The sequence below is a fragment of the Eleginops maclovinus genome, chromosome 24 (genome assembly GCF_036324505.1).
Source record: "Eleginops maclovinus isolate JMC-PN-2008 ecotype Puerto Natales chromosome 24, JC_Emac_rtc_rv5, whole genome shotgun sequence".
Lineage (NCBI taxonomy): Eukaryota > Metazoa > Chordata > Actinopteri > Perciformes > Eleginopidae > Eleginops > Eleginops maclovinus.
The window spans coordinates 8,806,987-8,826,888 of NC_086372.1; the positions used below are offsets into that span (position 1 = coordinate 8,806,987).

Below are 19,902 nucleotides of genomic sequence, written 5' to 3' on the forward strand. Positions count from 1 at the left end.
AAGACACACCACATGTGTGCGACATGAATTATGTTGCATTGGGTCACACTTTCTCATTTCTCTGCCAACTTGTCTCTCCTGCAGTGCAGTGCTAGTTTTTACGTGACTCGTCCCTGAGATTTACTGCTTTTCATTTCCACTTGAAATAACTTCCTTATGCGGCAGCACAGTTAGGAAGTGCATTGGCTGTCATTCAAACAAAGCTCTTCGACTTTTTGAATTAACTTTCCAGAATATTCTAAGCAGGAGTGATGTTGTAAGAGAGGTCCGGCTTGTTTTAACTAAACTTAGACAAATAAATGTTGGGTTCGCGAGCCTAAACAGCCACCGGGCGAAGAGAGAAATACACAATGTCTTATTCAGTCGCCTTCAGGAGCATCGTCTCCTATCTGGCAGATCTGGAGGCATGCCAGCACCCGCCCTGTGGAATCAGCATCGCAGCGCACGGAGTTGACAAGTGCGCCTCCCCCTCCAAACGTTGTTTGACATACCCATCGTTGTAGGCTTTGCCTCTGGCAGTTTCTTTTTTAAAAGGCAAGCTCAAAGCCACAGATTATACATTTTGCTCACAGCCCGTGCGGGTTAAATAACCTACAGAGAGAGCGACAGCGTGTAACAAGCCTTTTATCTCTCATTTGGAGACGAGCAGCTTGCGCGTAAACGGCACCGGGCATCACTGAAAGGAGAGATCCAGGAATATTATTTTGTTATTTCAATATTTTTGCAGGGAGGGAAGACTATTTTGTGGATTGTGAGCATCGAATGCAGGGATATTGAGCGAGCAAAGCACCTGTGGATGCAACACCCCCTCTGATGCTCGGACTCAAATCATTCGCAAAGAAAGGATTCAGCGCGAGATATAGTTGATAATCGTTTCCAACCAACGCCCTGCTTTTAATATACGAGTATCGCGCCATGCTGTGGAGTGTTTCCTTCCTACTGCTTCCCCTGCTGAGCATCACCGGCTGCGGCTCGTCCTTCGTGCCTTGCCAGCCGTGCGATCAGAAGGCCCTGTCCATGTGTCCGCCGGTGCCGGTGGGCTGTCAGCTGGTGAAGGAGCCCGGCTGCGGCTGCTGCCTGACGTGCGCGCTCGAAGAGGACCAGCCGTGCGGCGTGTACACCCGGCCGTGCACGCGCGGACTCCGCTGCCTGCCCAAGAATGGAGAGGAGAAGCCGCTGCACGCGCTGCTGCACGGCCGGGGGCTGTGCAGGAACGAGAAGTTGTATAAACTGCTGCATCCCTCCAAAGGTAGGCAACCACTGGGGCACCAATGACACCTAATCTAGGTTACTGACTTTAATGCATCTTATTTTAGTTGGTAAACACCTTCTTTTGTCCTCTTAAACCTATTATATTCCACTATGAGGCTTGAAAGTTCTTAACAGAGTTATTTTTTAATTGTCATATATACAATATCTGAAGTTTAGCCCTCCAATGACACACACAGTCCGCCAGCGACGAAGAAATGTGCTCCAAAAACACTTCACACACCCTTTCATAAAACTCAAATAGGCTACAACAAGTATTCTTTTGACCTAAGGTGTGCGATTAAAAGGTGCCGTTTAGGTGCCCTCCCCGTCTCTCTGGGAGTCAGAGAGGCTGATGTGAGTCACCTCGCAGACCTCTTTGAGACGGGCTGACACCTGTCATTTCAAGGCACACGACTCAAAAGCCCCCCCGTGTCTTGACCCTGTGAACTCTGTCAACAATTGGTGCGGATCGTCGATCAACCTGTCATCTGGGTTTGAAAAGCTCTTGTGGAGCTGCGAGCCGTAAATCAGCAGGTTTCGTGTGAGTGGCCCATCGCCTCGGGGGCCCTCAGCCGACATAAAACAAGGGAGAAGATTACAGGTGGTGCTCAGCGAGGCTCCTTGTTGGCTCCTTTGAATGCAGTTCAGGGACAGTCACTGTGTCTGCTGGGGAGCATTGAGGGAAATGTTGGCCTGTGTCACTCTCTACGTGGTCTGATTCATCCCTTTTCCCTTCCTCTACAGTTTCTTTTTCCTTTTGTCAACTTTTTCTTCATCAACCACCTGTGCTTTTCCCACACCTAGCCTGCCTTTTTGTCTCTCTATTCTCTCCCACCACACTGCCTCTTCTCCCCTTTCCCTGCCTGGCTACTGTCCCTCTTCATCTTTTTCCACTCTATTCTTCTTCTTCTCCCCCCACCCATCCATCCACAGTTTCACGCTTTTCCATTCTGTGTTATGCTTTACTCTCCTGCAGATTGGAGTTTCAGTATCTACTCTGGAAGCAAAAATAATCTCAGTGTTGGTGTTAAACCTCAGGACTGAGCCAAAGAAACACAGTTTATTGGCTGAGAGCGAAGTCCAGTAACAAAGACAGAAGATAAGAAAAACTGCCACGCAAATGAATCAGATTAGACTTAAAGGGTTTTAGCTTCGAATGTGAGGAATTTTACTGTCACCATTATTAGTTATTTTGGCTGCACTTTTCCCATAAGCTAATTTAGAGCATCTGAGAACTTATTGTATAATCAAAAAATCGTCTTTTCATCTCCCTTTCCCACACTCTCCTCTGCTCCCTCCCTCCACTCTTTGTCAGTCCCACCCTGGTCTCTTCATCTGCCTCCCTCCCCCTCTCCCCCGCTCCCCTCCCCTCCCCTCCCTCTCTCTCAGTCGCGGCGCTGCAGGCAGGCCCAGGCTGTGCCGTGATTCAGCAGAATGCAGGCTGAGCGTGGGTTACTGATCCCCCATCTGTCCGCCCGTCCGCCGGCTCCTCCGTTAACTCCACATCTCATGCTGAGCGCTCCCTCTACACATAAATTAAACAAACCCCATATGCACACTTGTGATAAGTACACACCTCATTACATTTGACAGATCTACAGAATGAGCCAAAAAGGTGTATAATCCAGTAGGAGCTGCCAAAAAAGCTTATCTGTGCATTTGAACACATCCTTGAGTAGAGTAATGAACCACTATATGTTCTGTCATGTTTGCAAGTGCATGCAGCATTAAACTATTGAACTGCAACATTATCCAGACGGATTTCACATTGATTTCTAAGGAACACATTTTTCTGTCATTGCATGGATCACCACGTCTCACAATTCCAACTAGGGGAGAAGAAGAAATGAAAGATGTGATCAGTCAGCACAGGTCAGATTAGACAAACTCGAGGATTAGCAAGTGAGGACTTGATTGGGTTTACACTTGCTGCTGATCTGCCTCAGCTTTCTCTAGAGGGAGAAAAAAAGAACTGTGTCAGCACTCAACTGGAGGATCATTCTTGCTTTGTTTCCAAGAACTTGGAATTATGTGGATGGATGACATAAACGTGATCTTCCTCATCACTTGGGGTGTAAGGGTTTGCCAGATTTTAAGCATCATTTGCAATGACCTAGTTTCCCCGCCCAGTTAGCTTAGTAGCTTAGCGATCACGCCAGTGCAGAAATGCGGAATCTGCCAAAATGAAAAAAAGTGCGTGTCACAGCAATGGAAATGGGCCAGCTGAGGCTTAAGACACATAGAAGGCTGATGCATGTTTAAAGCTTTAAATGAAGTGAAATATCAGCTTTAAAGTGCTTTTGGGAAAGAAAGCTTCGACACAGTTGTTGCGGTCGTATGAATAGAGGGTGGGACGAGGCAAAGGGGCGAGCTGAGGTTTGTGCAACAGTGTGCGGCCTCCGAAATATAGCAGAGAGCTGTATTTTTGCACAGATGAAGACTGCATGTACATGTGGAGGTTGGGACCCAAAATGGGCTGCGGCTGTTTCTGGTGGCCTGCCACATGACAAGTGTAATAGCATGTTTTCATGGGCCTGGGTGCCAGGGTGAGACTAAATATCTCATTTAGGTCACCGGCTATATAAGTTTTAAAACCCCCGGTCTACATATACCCAAAACTGGCAACCTAGCTTGCCATAAATGTAGGCTGTGTTGTTCTGTATGTCAACACTTCAGATGTGAAACTGGACAGTAGCCACTAATGGTACTAAATAAGCATTTAGCTGGTGCAGTGAAATCATCACGTTGTTTTTTGTGACTGTCCTCTTCCTTCATGAGTTGATCTTTACTTGTTAATTTTAGGCACATCTCCAACTGGGAGCCATCATTATGCTTTTGATTTTGACCTCTCTTCTTCTTCAAACAGACTCTTGAAAGCAGTAGAAATATGCTTTGAAGCCGTGTTCCGCACAGGGCTGATATTACCCCCATGGACATCAAGTTGTTAGTAATAATTGGTATCAGGGGTTATTTTAATCCTGCATGTCTGTAATTTGTAAAGATCCGGTGTAAACTACCAAGTGCACTGTGGTGAAGACAGTTCTCCTCTGATAATAGTAATCCTGTGTAAATCAAGCTTCAGAAACACATTCTTGTTCTTGCTTTTGTTGTGTCAGTATTTCTATCATCCCATGCTCATATTCAAGTGTTACAGTAGTTTGTGTCAAGACCATCCCTGTGATAAAATACACATTCCCATATACGATAGCATGCATTCCTTATGTAACCTTCATTTCTTTGATATTTCTACCTAATTCTGTTGTCGCTAACATTCATGTTTAACTTTATAGCTAGCTCATGTTAGCTCACATTAGCAAACCCGTAAGGTATTTCCTGTTTAAGACTGTTAATTAAAGTTGTGTCAAATATTAAGGCCATGTTGGGAACTTGGTTTAATATGTGGGGGATGTATGGCATGGACATGGTACAATGTATGTAAAATGTACGCTCAGTAGCCAAGTTTATGAACGATAAGCAACAAAACACAATACGTGCAATATAACGGAGTGGAATCTAAATATTATCTATCTATACCCTCACAAGATTTTCCGCATTGGGTTCCGCTGAGCCTGGAGCTCTGCAGCAGGATGCTGTAGAGAAATATAGAGGAGCACTAAGAAAAAAGCAGAGAATAAGTCAATGCTGATGATGATCCGCTTTGCAAATGTTTTATGGCTGAGGAATGTATTCAACACTTTTATTATGCCTAAAGGATAAACAGTTTATTTTGATGAGGATATTTAAATACAACTCAAAAGCAAAGCCCAGAGGGCCCCTTTAATAACCCTCAAACATGCATGATCATGAGGAGTGACCTCATCTGTCTTTGCCTTTCTATCAGACGGAGAATCTCAGCAAACCAAAGCACCCTTAAGAGACCACATCAGCAGTCGGAAAGCCCATGCCATGAAGCAGGCCAAGGATCGCAAGAAGCAGCTGGCCAGGCTTGGACCCTCCAGTAATCTGGACTTCTCCCCACTCAGCCTGGATAAAACAGAGCCCGAGTTCGTAAGTGAAGCAGAGACCACAGTCAGGCATAGCAGAGAGAAAATCTCACTCAGCTCAGGGGGGAAATAAACATAAGGAACTAAGTTCTGACAAATCCAAGCCAAGATGCCCCGCAGGGCCACTTTCACACATACAACAAGGTGTGAACACAGTCGAATGGCAAATGACTTAAGTACTGGAGGTATTTCCCATAATCACAACATCTGGTTACCCCAAATATAGCCAAGAAAACTATTATACTAAAGTGGAAAACAGGAAAAACTAACCACTTCTTATTTGTTTAATCCTTCAAATTGTGGTTTAACAGAACTACAGCTGCAAAGATTACTTAAATATTCAAGTTTGAAGTGCTGGTTTCAGCCACTCAAGTCTGGAGTTTTCCTGTTTCCCCCCTTTGTGTTGTATTAAAGTGATTATCTTGGGTTTAACACTGACAAGAAAAAACATTTGAGACATCACTTTGGACTTTTAGTAACTGGGATGGACTTTTGTCATTATTTTCCAAACCTTTACCGAACAAACTATCTTCTTCTCCCTTCAAATCAACAGTTAGCTCGATTTCAATATTCTATCTGTCGTTAACCTGAATCACCTGTCTTTATGTCATTGTTGTTGCAAAAATAGACACAAAACACACATTGTGACCATGCAAACCCTCACTCCTGTGTCTGTGTGCAGGGCCCCTGCGGAAGAAGACTGGATAATCTCATTCAGAGCATGAAGGACACTTCTCGGGTGTTGGCTCTCTCTCTGTACATCCCAAACTGTGACAAGAAGGGCTTCTTCAAGCGCAAGCAGGTACGAATACTATCCATTAAAAGTCCCTATTGTACAATATATTAACAGTCTCAGATATATACAAAACATGTGTCTGTTTGGCTGAACACCAAACAGATCATTGTAGCATCCCATAAACCCCTCTGTTTCAGCCCTTTACCAAAAACGCTGATTCTGTGTCTGTAGCTTTAAATGCTAATGAGCTGCTGATGGCCACGCCCCCTCTGGGACATGATTGGTTTAAAACTACACAATGGAGCTCTGGGAGGAGATCCAGGTGATAAGGGTTACACAACCCCAAAAAACATTGTGACATCACAAAGTGAACCAAAATCAGATCAGCTTATTTTCCGCCAGGTTTTTATAGAGATGGATCAGGACAAAAAGAGAGGGGGGCTTTTTTCCCAAAACTTAACGCAGAATCTCGTAACCCAGAGGGGGCAGATATTTATATATAAAATACACTTTTCATAGTAGGTGAAAGATACCGAAACAAAAGAGATAAAACCCGTTAACTCTTGCAGTGTAAGCCGTCTCGTGGTCGCAGAAGGGGGATCTGCTGGTGCGTGGACCGATTTGGCGACAAAATCCCCGGCATCAACTACACCGAGGGAGACCTGCAGTGCAAAGATTTCGACAGCAGCACCAACACCAACGAATGAGAGGGAGCCTCTCCTTAAACCCACCAATCAAGCTAGCACACGTCATGACGGCCAATCAGGAAAATATGGCACAAATGCTTTTAAGTATGGTCAGGTGTGATGGACTGTTTTTATTTGTTTGTTCTTTGAAAAGCTTCACATGTAGGTCTTGACGCCCCATTGACCGTATATGTTTGATGGTAGCTATCACCTCACCTCTTCATATTCATAGAAAATAGAGGACTATATATATTTGTATTATATTGATAATATGTTGTGTACTGAGTGTATTGGTATCCTAGAAACTATGAGACAAGACATGTTTTCAATGTGGCTTAAACATTGCATTGAAGAGCTCTCCGTCCAAATTAGCATTACCTTACTAACTGTTACGTGTGAATGACAACAGGATGTAAAAGAAATCCAAATCTGACTCCATATCCTGCCGACTAACACTGAACACATCATCTTTTGGTCTACTCACTCCTGCAAAAATCCTGTTTTCCTCACAACAAGTGTGAAGAATCCACTTTCGATGGTCGCTGTGCTTATAAATCATGTTCTTTAGAGGTGATCCCTTTCTTCATCTCAATCTAGCAAACAAACATACTATATTGTACTGCAACAAGTCAGATATTTGGCCTTTTATTAAGTCCAGACAACTGCGTCCACTGTTTGTAAATGTGTGTACAGATTGTGTCTGTATGTGTGTGTCTAATGTGCCATGCCCTTTATAGTTCTCAAATACAAAGAAGCTTCGTTTCTCACTTGAGCTACTGTCGGACAAAATGTGGTGCCGAGCATTTCCCTCCGCACACAAATGGTATGCAAAGGCCCCGCGCTGTTTGTGAGTCCGCCTGTAGGTTGTCAGTCTGCTCTCTGTCTTTACCGGCTCCTGTATCACGTTAAGAGCAAGGTTGCTAAGTTTGTATGGAAATTAAAGTGCCTTCTGCCCTACGCCACTTTGAATTTTTATTTGCGTGAGGCCCCGACGGTGTTGTCGAATCAGGGCCAGCACAAAGGAGGTCAACGGTTAAGTGTGTATACGATGACAGAAGACAGCATTTTTGTTCTGTTTTGTTTGATATAATCTCAATGTTCATTTCGTATAATCTCAGACATTCCCAATGCCTAATCACTATATTGTGACACAAGGAGAGCGTGGCGTCATCAGCTTATTCTCCCCCACTGAAAAAAAAACTTGTATCATGATTCTAGCACTCATGTGAACGCATCACAGTGACACTTTGAACATTTAAGACTCTCAGTTAAAAAAAGAAATGTGAACATTATGGTGAAATATTTATCAGGCGTGTAATTGATGTACTCGTTTTTTTTTGTAATGACAAATCACTATTTAAATAAAGTTCATGTAGTCACAACAAAGCCATGTCAGCAGTTTTGTCTTCAATGTGTTGAGTCAGTGTTTCTTGTAACCTTGATACGGCTAAAGACACCTCCCTGATACTCCATGAGGGTGTTTCCATCTGCTGTCATGGCGATACCGCTTGCCATGAGATAACTCATAGGGGTCTGGCAAACTTGTTTTTTTCATTAAACCCATGATTCATTTTGGCTTTATCATAAATAAATGTGATTGAAATTCCAATGTCTGCATCTTGTTAGAGAATCGGAGGATGAAGTCACATACATGCACACAGCAGAGCACACACAGTGAAATGTGTCCTCTGCATTTAACCCATCCTAGTACTAGGAGCAGTGGGCAGCTATCGTGCAGCGCCCGGGGAGCAATGTGGATTGGAGGTGTCCGGTGCCTTGCTCAAGGGCACCACAGCAGGGCCTAGGAGGTGAACTGGGACCTCTCCAAGCAGCAGTCCACTTTCCATATTTCAAGTCTGTCCGGGGACTTGAACTGGCGACCCTACGATTCCCAGTCCAAGCCCCTACTGACTGAGCCACTGCTGTTTTTAGAATTGCTGAACTATTGGATGGGTTATTGTGAAATCTGGTACATATATGTATGTCTCCCCAAGGATAATGTGTCATAAATTGGATTCCAACACATCTTTATGTTACTTGTGTAAACTACTCTTGCATTTAGAGTGAAATAGACGACAAAGCAGGTTTAAATACACCAGAAATCGATGCAGGTAAACGACTTTGAAATGTGTACGCCAGGGGTGTCCCAACTACGGCCCATTTACGGCCCCAACAAATCTTCGTTGATAAAAAAACCCAATAATTTAATTCTATAACAAGCTTCAAATGTAACCTTCATATTTACTCTTATTATCAGCAATCTGAGGCTTCTGTTTTAAGGAATGAGCTGCCAGCAAAATTAATGAAACCCTAAAGAGAGACGGGATGTAGGCTGTTGTTTTCTGAAAGCATTTCCAAGTATCGAGCATTATTCACCTACGTTTGATTTGTTTTGCTAACTTCTAACTTAACTTATGAGGCGATATTCACCTCTATAAGTGGCCCAGCTCTCCGTATATCGTTCAGTATATGGCCCTCGGGGAAAAAAGTTTGGACAGCCCTGGTCTACGCAATATGTAGGACAAATCAAAACACAGGCAGGCACACTTTGAATCTATTACCTTTTTAATAGCATCACCTGTTAATAAGGCGTAACAGTAGTCTGCAAGCTAGGACATGAAAACACACCTAAAAACACCAAACATGTTGAAGGCTTCTCGTTTTTCTACACATACAGTACAAAACACTGATAACAGAGAGAAATCTGAGCAATAATTAGTAGAGCTAAGTCACCAACACTCCAGCTGACGTCTACTGGATATCTACCGAGGCTTATCTCCCGTTACACCCTACCTGGCAAGCTGGATTCTAATACTTTTTTGTTGGTTAATATTTCAAATGTTACTGTCATCAAATGAACTACACACACACACACACACTCTCACACACACACACACACACGGGAAGATAATATATAGCTTAATCAGATGTTCATTGTTCCCAAGTACTTTACAGTTTGTTTTTCTTTGATTCATGCCACATCATATCTGGGCCATGTCAGGGATCTCCAGCTCCAGCTCCAGGTCTCTGAGGTACTGGCTGCAGTTGGGGTCGCCCCTCACAGTGGGGGCTGATGTGATAGTTCGGCCGGTGTGGGGGTTGACGCACCAGCACTCGCCCCTCTGACCGTGGAGGGACATCTTGCACTGAAACACAAAATGCTTCATTGCTGTCACCTGTTGCCCTTGTGTTTCTGCCTCCCCTCCCCAGCTGTGTCTTGCCTTTTAGTCCCATGTGTATTTAGTCTTGTCGTCCGTTGTGCTCCTTGTCAGTTCGTCGTCGCTTTTCCCAGAGTCTGGTTGCCTGTGTCATGTCTTGGATGTCCTTGTCCGCCCTCCTATGTCCACCTGCGTCCTTCTGGATTGGTATAGTTTTGTTTTGCTACTCTCCCTTTTTGTCAGCTTTTGTATATTGTATATTCACGACGATCATTTCTATGATTTAATGTTTATTTTATCCATAAATTACAACATGTTTTTGTGGTGGAAATGAAGCTTTACCCCCCTTTTCTCCTCTAAATACTTCCATATTATCCCTCTCCATGAACAACCCTCTTTCCCATATTGACTTGACTCACCTGTTTGAGGTTATACTGCCCCCTCTTGTCGCAGTTGGGGATGTGCAAGGCGTACAGGTCTTCCAGGGGACCTCGGTTATCTCTGAAGGGCATCTTAGATATCCTTTCCAGGATCTGGTCAAGCTCCTGCTGACACTGAGTCTTGAAAACAGCAAAAACAACAACCCATGTTATGTTTACAGGCCCTTATTGCAGCATAAAGGTGTGTTGAGGTCACAAGATTCTGTGGGTAAAAAAAAGTTGTGTGGCAAAAAATCCTGAACAAATTTGATTTAAAAAGGGCCAAAATGCCATCAAATTTGGCACACAGTAGAACAATCTTCATCAAACACAGCGTTGTGTTTGCGAGTGAATCAGCGATTTGGACAAGCTACATAAAATAGCATATAAAAGGCACACACACATTGACACACACACATAGTGAAGCTTAAGGGCTTTCTGTAATGAGCAAATGAATCATGTTTTCTTGCCTGTAATGAATAACTCTTGCCAGTGACCTCAGGTTTACCTCACATTTCCACAGAGCCAAATGTCTTGTTGAGACAGTTTTACGTTTTCTGGTACAGCAGTAATGATTTTTATGGCATATGGAAAATACCACGATGCAGGTCCACTTGTGAGTCCCAGCTCTGTTTCCGGAGGGGGTCAGGTCAGAATCTGCCTTTTTATTAAAGGGCAGTGCATGGTGGGAGTTATGAATGGAAGGAAAATTAAGTTTGTGCCATGAATCCCGTTAAAATATTATTTGGTCGTTAGTGTTTTTCCTTCTTGGGCTTTGAAATTGCACTCTAAATGATCTTCATATGGCCCCATCCAAACCAACGGCTGCTGTACCACAGGGAGGCGACACTGAACTGCTCTAGTTCCCTCGGTGAAATGAAGAGTATGACATTGCATTGTGTTGACTTAAACTACCTTGATTTTAACAGGTTCAAAAATAATAATGGTGTTTTATTCTACTTTAAATCATAGAGTGAAACCAACCTGTAGCTTTACACAAAAAAAGAGCGATCTAAATCAGATGTTATATTAAAATTGTAATGAAAATGAAAGCGAGTGCCGCATCAGGAGTGTGAAACATACATTTGTGAAACCTAAAAATAATGACTTGGTGTGCAAATTGGTGCAGCAAATACTCAGTATAAAAGGAATGATCTAAAATGGTCCCCATGGAGGACGTTTACTAAAAAGCGTCTGTGATTTGGTTGTAGATAGCGAGAAAGAAATACTAGGAATTAATTGGTGAAGTAATGCTCGATTGGAAAAGTTGACATGCTTCATCAGACTACAACAAGCAGACTTTGCAGCTGCAAGAGAACACAGTCACACATTAGTAACGGATCAAATGCATTTCATTGAATTGAATCACCAAACATTTCAAGCTTTCCTCTGAACTGATGTCCCTCACCTGTTTGGGCCGTGCAGGCTTCACCTCTTCCACCTTGTTGGTCTTCATCTTGGTCTTCATCTCCTGTCTGTGCTGGCGTACGGCGCTCTCCTTGGGTCCCAGCCAGGTGGTCTCTTTGCTGGGCTTCCTGATGGCCGGGATCTCACTCACACCCTGCTCAGGCAGCGTCTCCACAACCTCACCTGCAGCGAGGACAACACGAAACATTTTACTTTGACAATTTATAGATTACCATAAAAGTTGGCTATCATTTTTGTGTCTTTTGACTAATTGCTGCTAGCTTTTGTCACAATTCTTCTAAGCATGATGTTGGGGGGAATAAGCTGTGAAGTGTCCAGAGCGCTGTTAAAGTGCTCAGAAATGCATCAGCACAATCGATGAGTCATGACAATCCTTTTCTTTTCTCCCACAGCGAATCAACCACATGCAGCTCCATTAACAAGCCTGTGGGCTGAGGGAAGTTGGCCACTGTTTGTCACAGTCAGGTTTCCATGGTTGCTTTTTTTCCTAACTGGTGATTTAATTTCATGAGCAGATGTGAAAAGTGGTGATAAATGGACTAAATTATTAGGCACTGAAACTCTAAAATGTGTATTTTGAGGTCGTTGTAGGTACATCACAATTGTGGCAGAACAATGTTTTAGGGTTATAAAAAGTTGGGTCTGTGGAAACGCCTCGCTTAAATCCTGTGAATAAAATCAATATTATTCAGTGTTGGGACAACCCCAAATACATTATGGCTTAGTTTTAAATGACCTTTTGATGAAAATCAAGCATTATTCATAGTGGTTCAGACCCAAAAGACACAGAAACTAAGCAGCTTAAGTATCCTGAATGCAACATATGTTAAAAAATCCTCTAAATTTACGGTTTTAACACAAGGACATCTTATTTAGTCATGAAGCAAACTCCCCACTGCCCTTCACAAAGCTAATGCATTGCCTGTACTTTTCCTGTGTCTGAAAATATAAAACAGCACTCCGTCTCTGTGGCCGGAGATTCTCCAGGCGGTTTTCATTCAGTTTGACCGTCTCCTCTCTCCTTGGAGTCTTGTTAAACATCAACCCCCCCCCAAAAAAACCCTCTCTTCAAACAGATGGAGCAAACAATGTGAGAGGCCATCAGGTCCAACCCAACATGTTGTTTCTGACAACAGAGCAGACTTAGAGGTGGAGGGTTGACAGAGAGGGAGAAGAAAAAGGAGCGTCCTTCCAAACCAGCTGATTTTAGAGAAAGAAATGTTACATGATGCCTCGGAGAGCAACGTTTCAGCTCTGTGCAGCTAGCAGCGAATATACAGAACAGGAAAGTGTTTATTTTTACAGATTTTCCAGTTCAGCATGTATTTCACCTATGCAGGGCTTTATCTGACACCCGAAGAAAAGAACGGGAAATAAGCACAGACTGTAGAGAAGGTCAAAGAGTGGGCCAGTAAGTGGATAGTTATGCAAGGGCCAGGCTGCAATGTGCAGACTCGTTGAAAGGCGATTGCAGGACAGAGAGTGTGTGTTACCGCTGGTGGAGGTGGACTGGAGAGGCATTCTCTGCGCTCTGCGAGAGGTAAATTTGACATCCGTTTGTAGAATATGATTAGAAAAAGGCCTAAGAGAGAACGGGAGAAAGGAAATTCCAAGCGAAGCAATAACACGCTGCTGGCGCCTTTTGCCATCAGATAGATCTGGTGTTGTTGGACTTCAGTTCCCCTCATGACCGTGCTTTCTCTGGCTCTTCTTTGAAGTTTCTTTCCCAAAAAGAGGGGCAAAAGTCAACTGAAATCAGGTGTTTGCTCTTGTGTGTGTGTGCAGATAAACACACGACACACTCATTGAAAATATTGGCAGATGGGGTGCCTTTTGTTTTGCTGTCTTACATAATCCCCACCGAATCCAAGTGCAACACCATCACTCCCTCTCCTCTAAGGAAACCGGAGATGAAATCTCACATCGACACACACACACACACATTCATACAAAAAAATCTCCATCTTGAATGTACACACACACTAACACACAGGGTCAGGACCCCACTTTCAGGGGGCGCTAGGCCTCTGCAGACCGAGCCGTTCCACAGCGGTGGGCTTGGGATCAGCAGTATCAACAGAGCAGCAGGCCTACTGTCCAGTCTACTGCTTGAGTTAATCCTCGCACAATGGCCCGAGAGGCTTGCTTTCTATATCTGATCCATGGCGAATTCCAAGATGGCACGCAGGCCAGAAGTGTCATGTCTCATTGTCCAGATTCTGGTCAACTGAGCAAATGGCAGACTTGGCCTCGGGTGGAGAATGGAAAGGTTGAAAAAGGAAAGAAAGCATTCTCGCTCCATTATATTTCCCTAGAAACAAAATAGAGCTCTTTTGTCAGATCTACAAATGGATGTGATGGACTTCTGAAGTTTGTATGACTATGACTGTCTTAGATGAGCTCACCTGAGATCTCCTGTGATTGTGCCTGTGCATCAAGGAATTCCAAATGCATACAAATCGATTGGGAAAGCACCAAACTGACTCTGGAACAGTTTGCATATTATTCCCCCCAAAACAAACGATCCCTCTAAATGTCGGTAGGAGGAAATCTTTCTCTCAAAAGGTCTTTTAATGCAGCTCGTACGTGTGAAATAGTTCATTTAGGAAGCCGATGAAAGGCACTGCAAAGAGACGCTGAAGTCCATCATCCATAGCAAGGCCTAGTGGGGCTGTTTTCCTAGAAACACAGATTCAGCAAAGTGCAGATATGTTTACCTTCCAGGCTTTTTGGCCCGCAACAGACATCCACAAGCAGGCTTTGGACAGGCTCTGGCACGTACGTACACAGCGCGGCATCCAAGGCCAGGCATCTCGCTCTCTACCGGCACCGCTGGGTGAACTCTAGGGCGATTGTACGGGCCCTCAACTGGGACATGAACTGAGGCAAGCTGGAACACATCGAAAGTGTACAGAATCACGTGCGGATGCCACTGACAGCAACCACGGAAGGTGAGATATGTGAGTCGACAGAAAACCTTAAGTCTTGGGGTTGATTTGAGATAACATCAGCGTGTAGAGGACTTCACTGAAGTTAGAAGAGAACAATTACGTGATCTTAGGGTGCATAGTAAAGAAACAGATCAGGCATCAACAGCGCCACTCCGTCCACTGTCAGCATTATTTCGGACAGTAATTGTGTTGTCTTGAATCGCTCTTGAACCAAAAAGGTTAGCGGGAAGTTATTCTGGACCTCAATAGGCACGAGGAGATTCCTGGCACGGGTACAAGTGATGTTGACGCCTCGGGGGAAGATGGCACAAATGCCCCTGTTTGTAGAGAAGCCTGGCATGAGGGGGGGGGGGGTGGATTATCTCTGAGCTATTTCAGTCCTGCGGGCTCCGTCTGGATTCCCCCCCGCAGGTACACAGGAATGCCCCCTGTTAGCCATGTGGCATGGGGGTTTTCCACTTTTCTATCCACCCCATTTTCTCTTCAGAACAGATTGTATAACACTATTGATGCAAGAGCGTTGTGTAGCCAACATTTGAACTGATTCTGGATAGGTTTGGGTCAATTACATTACATTTCAGATGATGATGAAGCAACAAAGTACGGGTTTTGGCTTTTTAATCAACTGGTTCCCCTATAGAGGTCAAATAGGTATGATCCAAGTCAAAACAACTGAACGCCCATCATGTATGATTGAAAGGACCTTTATTTGGGTCTAGGTTTCTATGGGAACAGAATATCAGGTGATGCTGTGCATAAACAGAGAGGGGAGAGTGTGGGTGTTTGTTTGGAAAATGAATCTAAGATGGATTCTTTCTGTTATTAGTAAAAGTCTGATATTGAAATGAAAATAAACATAGTTATATTAACAAAATCCATCCAAAGAAAATGCTTTTGCAATATGCAAACGTCTGACACAGATAATGAAACCAAGATCAGATTGGCAAATACCCGATTGGTTTCACATGTGGATTGCTTTGGTATGAAGGTTTAGAAATAAATACAAATCTTTCCTGATTATTTCAGCAGTTCTATCACCATATTAAGTCAAAGCTTACAATACAAGCCTTTTACTCTCTCAAATTCTCAGTGTCGTTGCCTCCAGTGTAACACATGCAGGCAATCACTCGTGCAGCACACACACACACACAGATCAGAGATGCTGAAGGCCTTAAGGGGAGGGAGGGAGGGAGGGGGGGGGGGATCAGAACGCACAGGATTTGGTTTTGGTCTTATTCAACCCAACCAAGTGCAATTTCGTATTTGCATTTCAGACGTTCTGGAGGGTCCACATGTCTGCGTGTCACCATCCAATTTTAAGTCCGAGCACCACATCGCGTGATATTTGCCGAGTTCAGCGTCACAGTAACATCTCCATCGTTTCTCTGCTTTATATCATGTTGCAACGCATGTCTTTGTTGTGGACAAACAAGGCTGTTACACTTTAGACTTAATACAAAAAATATATCCCGTATTTATGTGCAGCCTAGTGGAGAAAAAATACTACATTAGGTTATTGCTCCACTCTTGGATCAAATCTTGTAGGTAAATCAGCCTTTTTGTAGCTATTTAGACGAGAAATCAACAGCTATATTAGATTTGAATAGGAGTGTTAAGCATTAGTCTAAACCAAACCAAGAAAACTGAATTTGTAACCTTTAAAACATTTGTAATCTCCTATTCACTCTGCTCTAATTCCCTCCTCTGAATGATTTCCGCCTCTCTTATGCTACCTCTTACATAATGATTCCAGGTTGGGGAGAATATTGTCTCTGACCTTTGACCTTTTGTAGTTGTTTGTAGTGCTGATCCAGGGGTTTACAGACATTGTAGTGCTGCTGTCATATTCAATTCCTATGGATAAGACCATCTGGTTTAAACGCATAAAGTGCTGTGACACCTCTCTGGATACCCATTAATTGGCATAAAACAAGCACTAACAGCAGGATGCTACGTGGCTTATAAGCATCCAAACAATGCAGCTGCAATAGTTCATACTTTGATTAATAGTATAATTAGCCCCCTTTTCTGTCATGTGCAGATCAATGCCAGCGGATCGGTGGCTTGAACGTTCAGGTTTGCTCTGAAAATGTCCCGGCGTCTCCCTTGAGCTGAATTCTTTCATGGATTTCATGACTTCCTCTTCTTGCTGTGTATCCGAAAAGAATTTATGACAGGAAATCAAGTCAGAAACGGGGCCAAACAAAAGCAGGAGACTTACAGTGAGCATCCCTAACACCAATAGTATTATGTTATATCACCATACCTCTATTGGCATTCGTCATGGCCAGGGGTGCATTTATGAGTCTCTGTGTTGTCATTGTGTGTCTCCGTATTCATGTAGATCTTTCTGTAGACTTCCTGTGATTATTTTAAGTCTCTTCCTAGCTGTTACTTGTGTGTTTTTGTGACCATTTGTTAGGTGTAGGCCACGTAACACACTGGAAGAAGAAAATCTTGTGCTTTCTTTCGAAAACCTTGCTCTCTTATCTTTTGTCCTTGAGAAATTGCTATACACTTTGACCACACACTGAAACACAGAAATGACTCCACAGCGAGGCTTTTAATCCATAATTCAGAGCCCATTTACAATCCTTTACCGGTAATCAAACTGAATCTCAGACCACAGTCTTGACACAAGCTTTAGAAGGAAACAACATGCCTCTTTGTTTCCTTTAAATGCTTTATCATGCGTTTTATTCTCTTCTTTTGCTCTTATGTAACTATTTCAAAAACCTCTTGAACCTTGCTGAATAGGGTTGCATGAATGTGGGATTTAGTCCTGATGGCGGCTGATCGAATCACAAATGTGGCGTGGCGCCTTTTTGACCCTTTTTTTTTTTTTTAAAGCGTGCTGCAGAGTGCTGACCGAAAACAGGGTTATTCTGAACGCCATCTCCGGTAGTTTCTCTACGTTCCAGGAGTCCAGTGCCAAGACAAACACGTGTCAGTCTGGAGGTAAACTCTGACAAAGCACGGATTAGGAAATGAGTAGAAATCACAACGCCGCTGGCTCCACTGGACACTCATTGACTGTGTGCAGCTTTTTATGGAATCATCCAATTAAATGAGGCTGTTTAGTTTTGCTCTTCACTGCGAGCGGTTCTTGTTTAAACACAAACCACATGCTGGCTGCAGGCCGCAAGGATCTTCATTGTGATCCTCCTGCACATTCATCTTAGCTCATTTTCCAGGTAGACAGCCCATAATGCAGTCACTTTCAACACCAGTTTATTGCTATTTCTGGTCAAAGCCTGAAGTCCACTTTTCCAATCAATACAGCATTCCTCCTGCTGTCTCCCTCTCCACTCCCCTTTGGAAATGTCAACATCAATACTATGATGTTTTCTGCGTCTATCAAACTCATTCTGAGAACTATGCATGCCACTACCTTGTTATCTGTTACAGTGTTTTAAAGGCCGATTTTTTTCTGACATTGGGAAAGACTGGAGGGCCAGCTGTTCGGAGCATAGTGCATGCACACCAGGAGGATCTTCAACACTATAAACATGTCTTTGCAACAGTAACACCAGTGTAAGAAAACCATGCAACAAGCTTAAAATGGGCCATTACTGCAGTAGAAGTTAGGAAATACAGCAAAAGCGTAGTAATGATTATGCAACATCATAAAGTGCTCCAACCACAGATTTTTTGTAAGAGAAAAAGATGTAAATCCTGAATTTCAATGGGTTAAATTATTTTAAAATGCATGTTACAAGGATGCATTGCAGACTTTAGAGCAAACTATATGTACTATCATAAAATATATCTTAAGGATATCATGCACTATTGCATAATGGTCACACAGATTGGAGCTTCATGACAATGCAACATTTCTACACTATTCGTCAGGCTGCAGTCTAGACAGTGTCATTAAAAATTGATGGCAGAAAAAGAACAGGATCCAGTAAACTGACTGACCGCTGGTCTGCTCCCGCTGCTCCTGGCTGTAAGTGGCGGTCTCGGGGTCCACTTTGCGCCGGCACTGGCCCTGGCCCTGCACCAGTTGCTCCAAAGGAACCTCCGAGTCGGGCGTAGGGTAGCACCGCAGACCGGTGGCGCACCTCGGAGTGTACACGCCGCACATCTCGCTCTCTTGCCGGGCGCACACGGGGCAACACCCGCAGCCGGGTTCGCGCACTATCTCCGCGCAAGTCTCGGTGAGCCTCGGGCACAGAGCCTGGCGCTCCGCGGTGCAGCCCGGGCAGCGGAACACCATCTCCGCCAGGGAGGCACCGGCGAGAGACGCGGAGAGGATCAGCAAGCTGCAGCCCGCGTACGACAGCATTGTTAAAGGCATGAGGGTTTGGGTCATTATCATGGGGCGATGGAAGGCAATCCCAAGTGAAAAAAAGGGGAAGAAATGTGCACGCGAACAGGTGAAGCCCGGGGCTGCGAGGGCTGCTGGGTCCTACAAATTCCCAGGTTTGCTCTAGGGGCCACATGTGGGTGTTAATATGAGAACATCGGAAGACATTAGTTCCAAATGTTATATTTAGATGAAGTGTTTGCACAAGTGTATATGTATGGATGTTATACTATAAGTGGCTAAATGGCTCAGAATGAGATCATACAAATTAAAATGAATGAATTAAATCAAAGTGTTGAGAATACAGCAGCATAATTAGACACATTTACAAGCCTCTATACCAACTGTTCATGACTTTTTGCACTTTCCTCTGACAGCGATACATTGAAAAAACTAATATTGAGAACAGAAACATATGTTTGTAAATCTTCCTTTGAACCAAGCACATTACTGAAGAATATACATATGTAGACATTAATATATCAATGAAGTTCACAAAAAAGCTCAAACATGTTTAATATTTATTCAATTACAGTTTCATCATCACCTTGATCATCTTTTATTTTGCCTCTTGGGTACTCCTTAGATGACCCCTGACCTCTTTATGGCGATGTGAAAGAGATTAAGACACAATTATCAATACAACAGCTTTGCTTAATAGAAGTGGATTGAACTGCTGGTGCTCCAGTTTCAAAAGCAAGGCAGTAAATCACAGCTCCCTGGCTGTAAGGCTCTGCTTCACTTTACATAACACTGTGCCGGTTTGTCTCAATCAGCACAGTCTGCCACGCTCCCAGAATGCATAAATAAACCAACAAACAAACAAAAATACTATGTGCAACGCATTCCTCACGTGGAAAGCCCTCCCCACCCTCCAAATGTCCATTGACACTCAATTAAAAGTTGCCAGCTGCAAACAAAACGTACATGCCTGTGTACAGTAATGCCACTGTGCAGGCA

At 43.7% G+C, this 19,902-nt stretch overlaps 2 protein-coding genes across 2 annotated transcripts; one reads left to right on the plus strand and one right to left on the minus strand.

The window, feature by feature from the left end:
• The first annotated feature begins 512 nt into the window (after positions 1-512).
• Positions 513-8,063, plus strand: igfbp5a (insulin-like growth factor binding protein 5a). Its single transcript, XM_063878061.1, has 4 exons — positions 513-1,249; positions 5,093-5,259; positions 5,938-6,057; positions 6,561-8,063. The coding sequence occupies exons 1-4, from the start codon at positions 916-918 to the stop codon at positions 6,696-6,698; spliced, it is 759 nt and encodes a 252-aa protein (XP_063734131.1). The 5' UTR covers positions 513-915; the 3' UTR covers positions 6,699-8,063.
• Positions 8,064-9,224: 1,161 nt separating this feature from the next.
• igfbp2a (insulin-like growth factor binding protein 2a) lies at positions 9,225-18,986 on the minus strand. Its single transcript, XM_063877419.1, has 4 exons — positions 18,555-18,986; positions 11,663-11,844; positions 10,255-10,395; positions 9,225-9,823 (listed from the first exon to the last, which is right to left on the minus strand). Exons 1-4 carry the CDS (start codon positions 18,952-18,954, stop codon positions 9,659-9,661), a joined length of 888 nt encoding a protein of 295 aa, XP_063733489.1. The 5' UTR covers positions 18,955-18,986; the 3' UTR covers positions 9,225-9,658.
• Between the last annotated feature and the right edge of the window lie 916 nt (positions 18,987-19,902).

Bases quoted from the DNA above. Each gene is read 5' to 3' on its own strand.
- igfbp5a (XM_063878061.1), top strand. From the start codon at position 916: ATGCTGTGGAGTGTTTCCTTCCTACTGCTTCCCCTGCTGAGCATCACC. The intron at 1,250-5,092 runs GTAGGCAACCAC...CCTTTCTATCAG, and splicing joins ACTGCTGCATCCCTCCAAAG to ACGGAGAATCTCAGCAAACC. The intron at 6,058-6,560 runs GTACGAATACTA...TAACTCTTGCAG, and splicing joins GCTTCTTCAAGCGCAAGCAG to TGTAAGCCGTCTCGTGGTCG.
- igfbp2a (XM_063877419.1), bottom strand. From the start codon at position 18,954: ATGATAATGACCCAAACCCTCATGCCTTTAACAATGCTGTCGTACGCG. The intron at 10,396-11,662 runs GTGAGGGACATC...GCTGTTTTCAAG, and splicing joins AGCCTGCACGGCCCAAACAG to ACTCAGTGTCAGCAGGAGCT. The intron at 9,824-10,254 runs GTGAGTCAAGTC...TTTGTGTTTCAG, and splicing joins GGCAGTATAACCTCAAACAG to TGCAAGATGTCCCTCCACGG.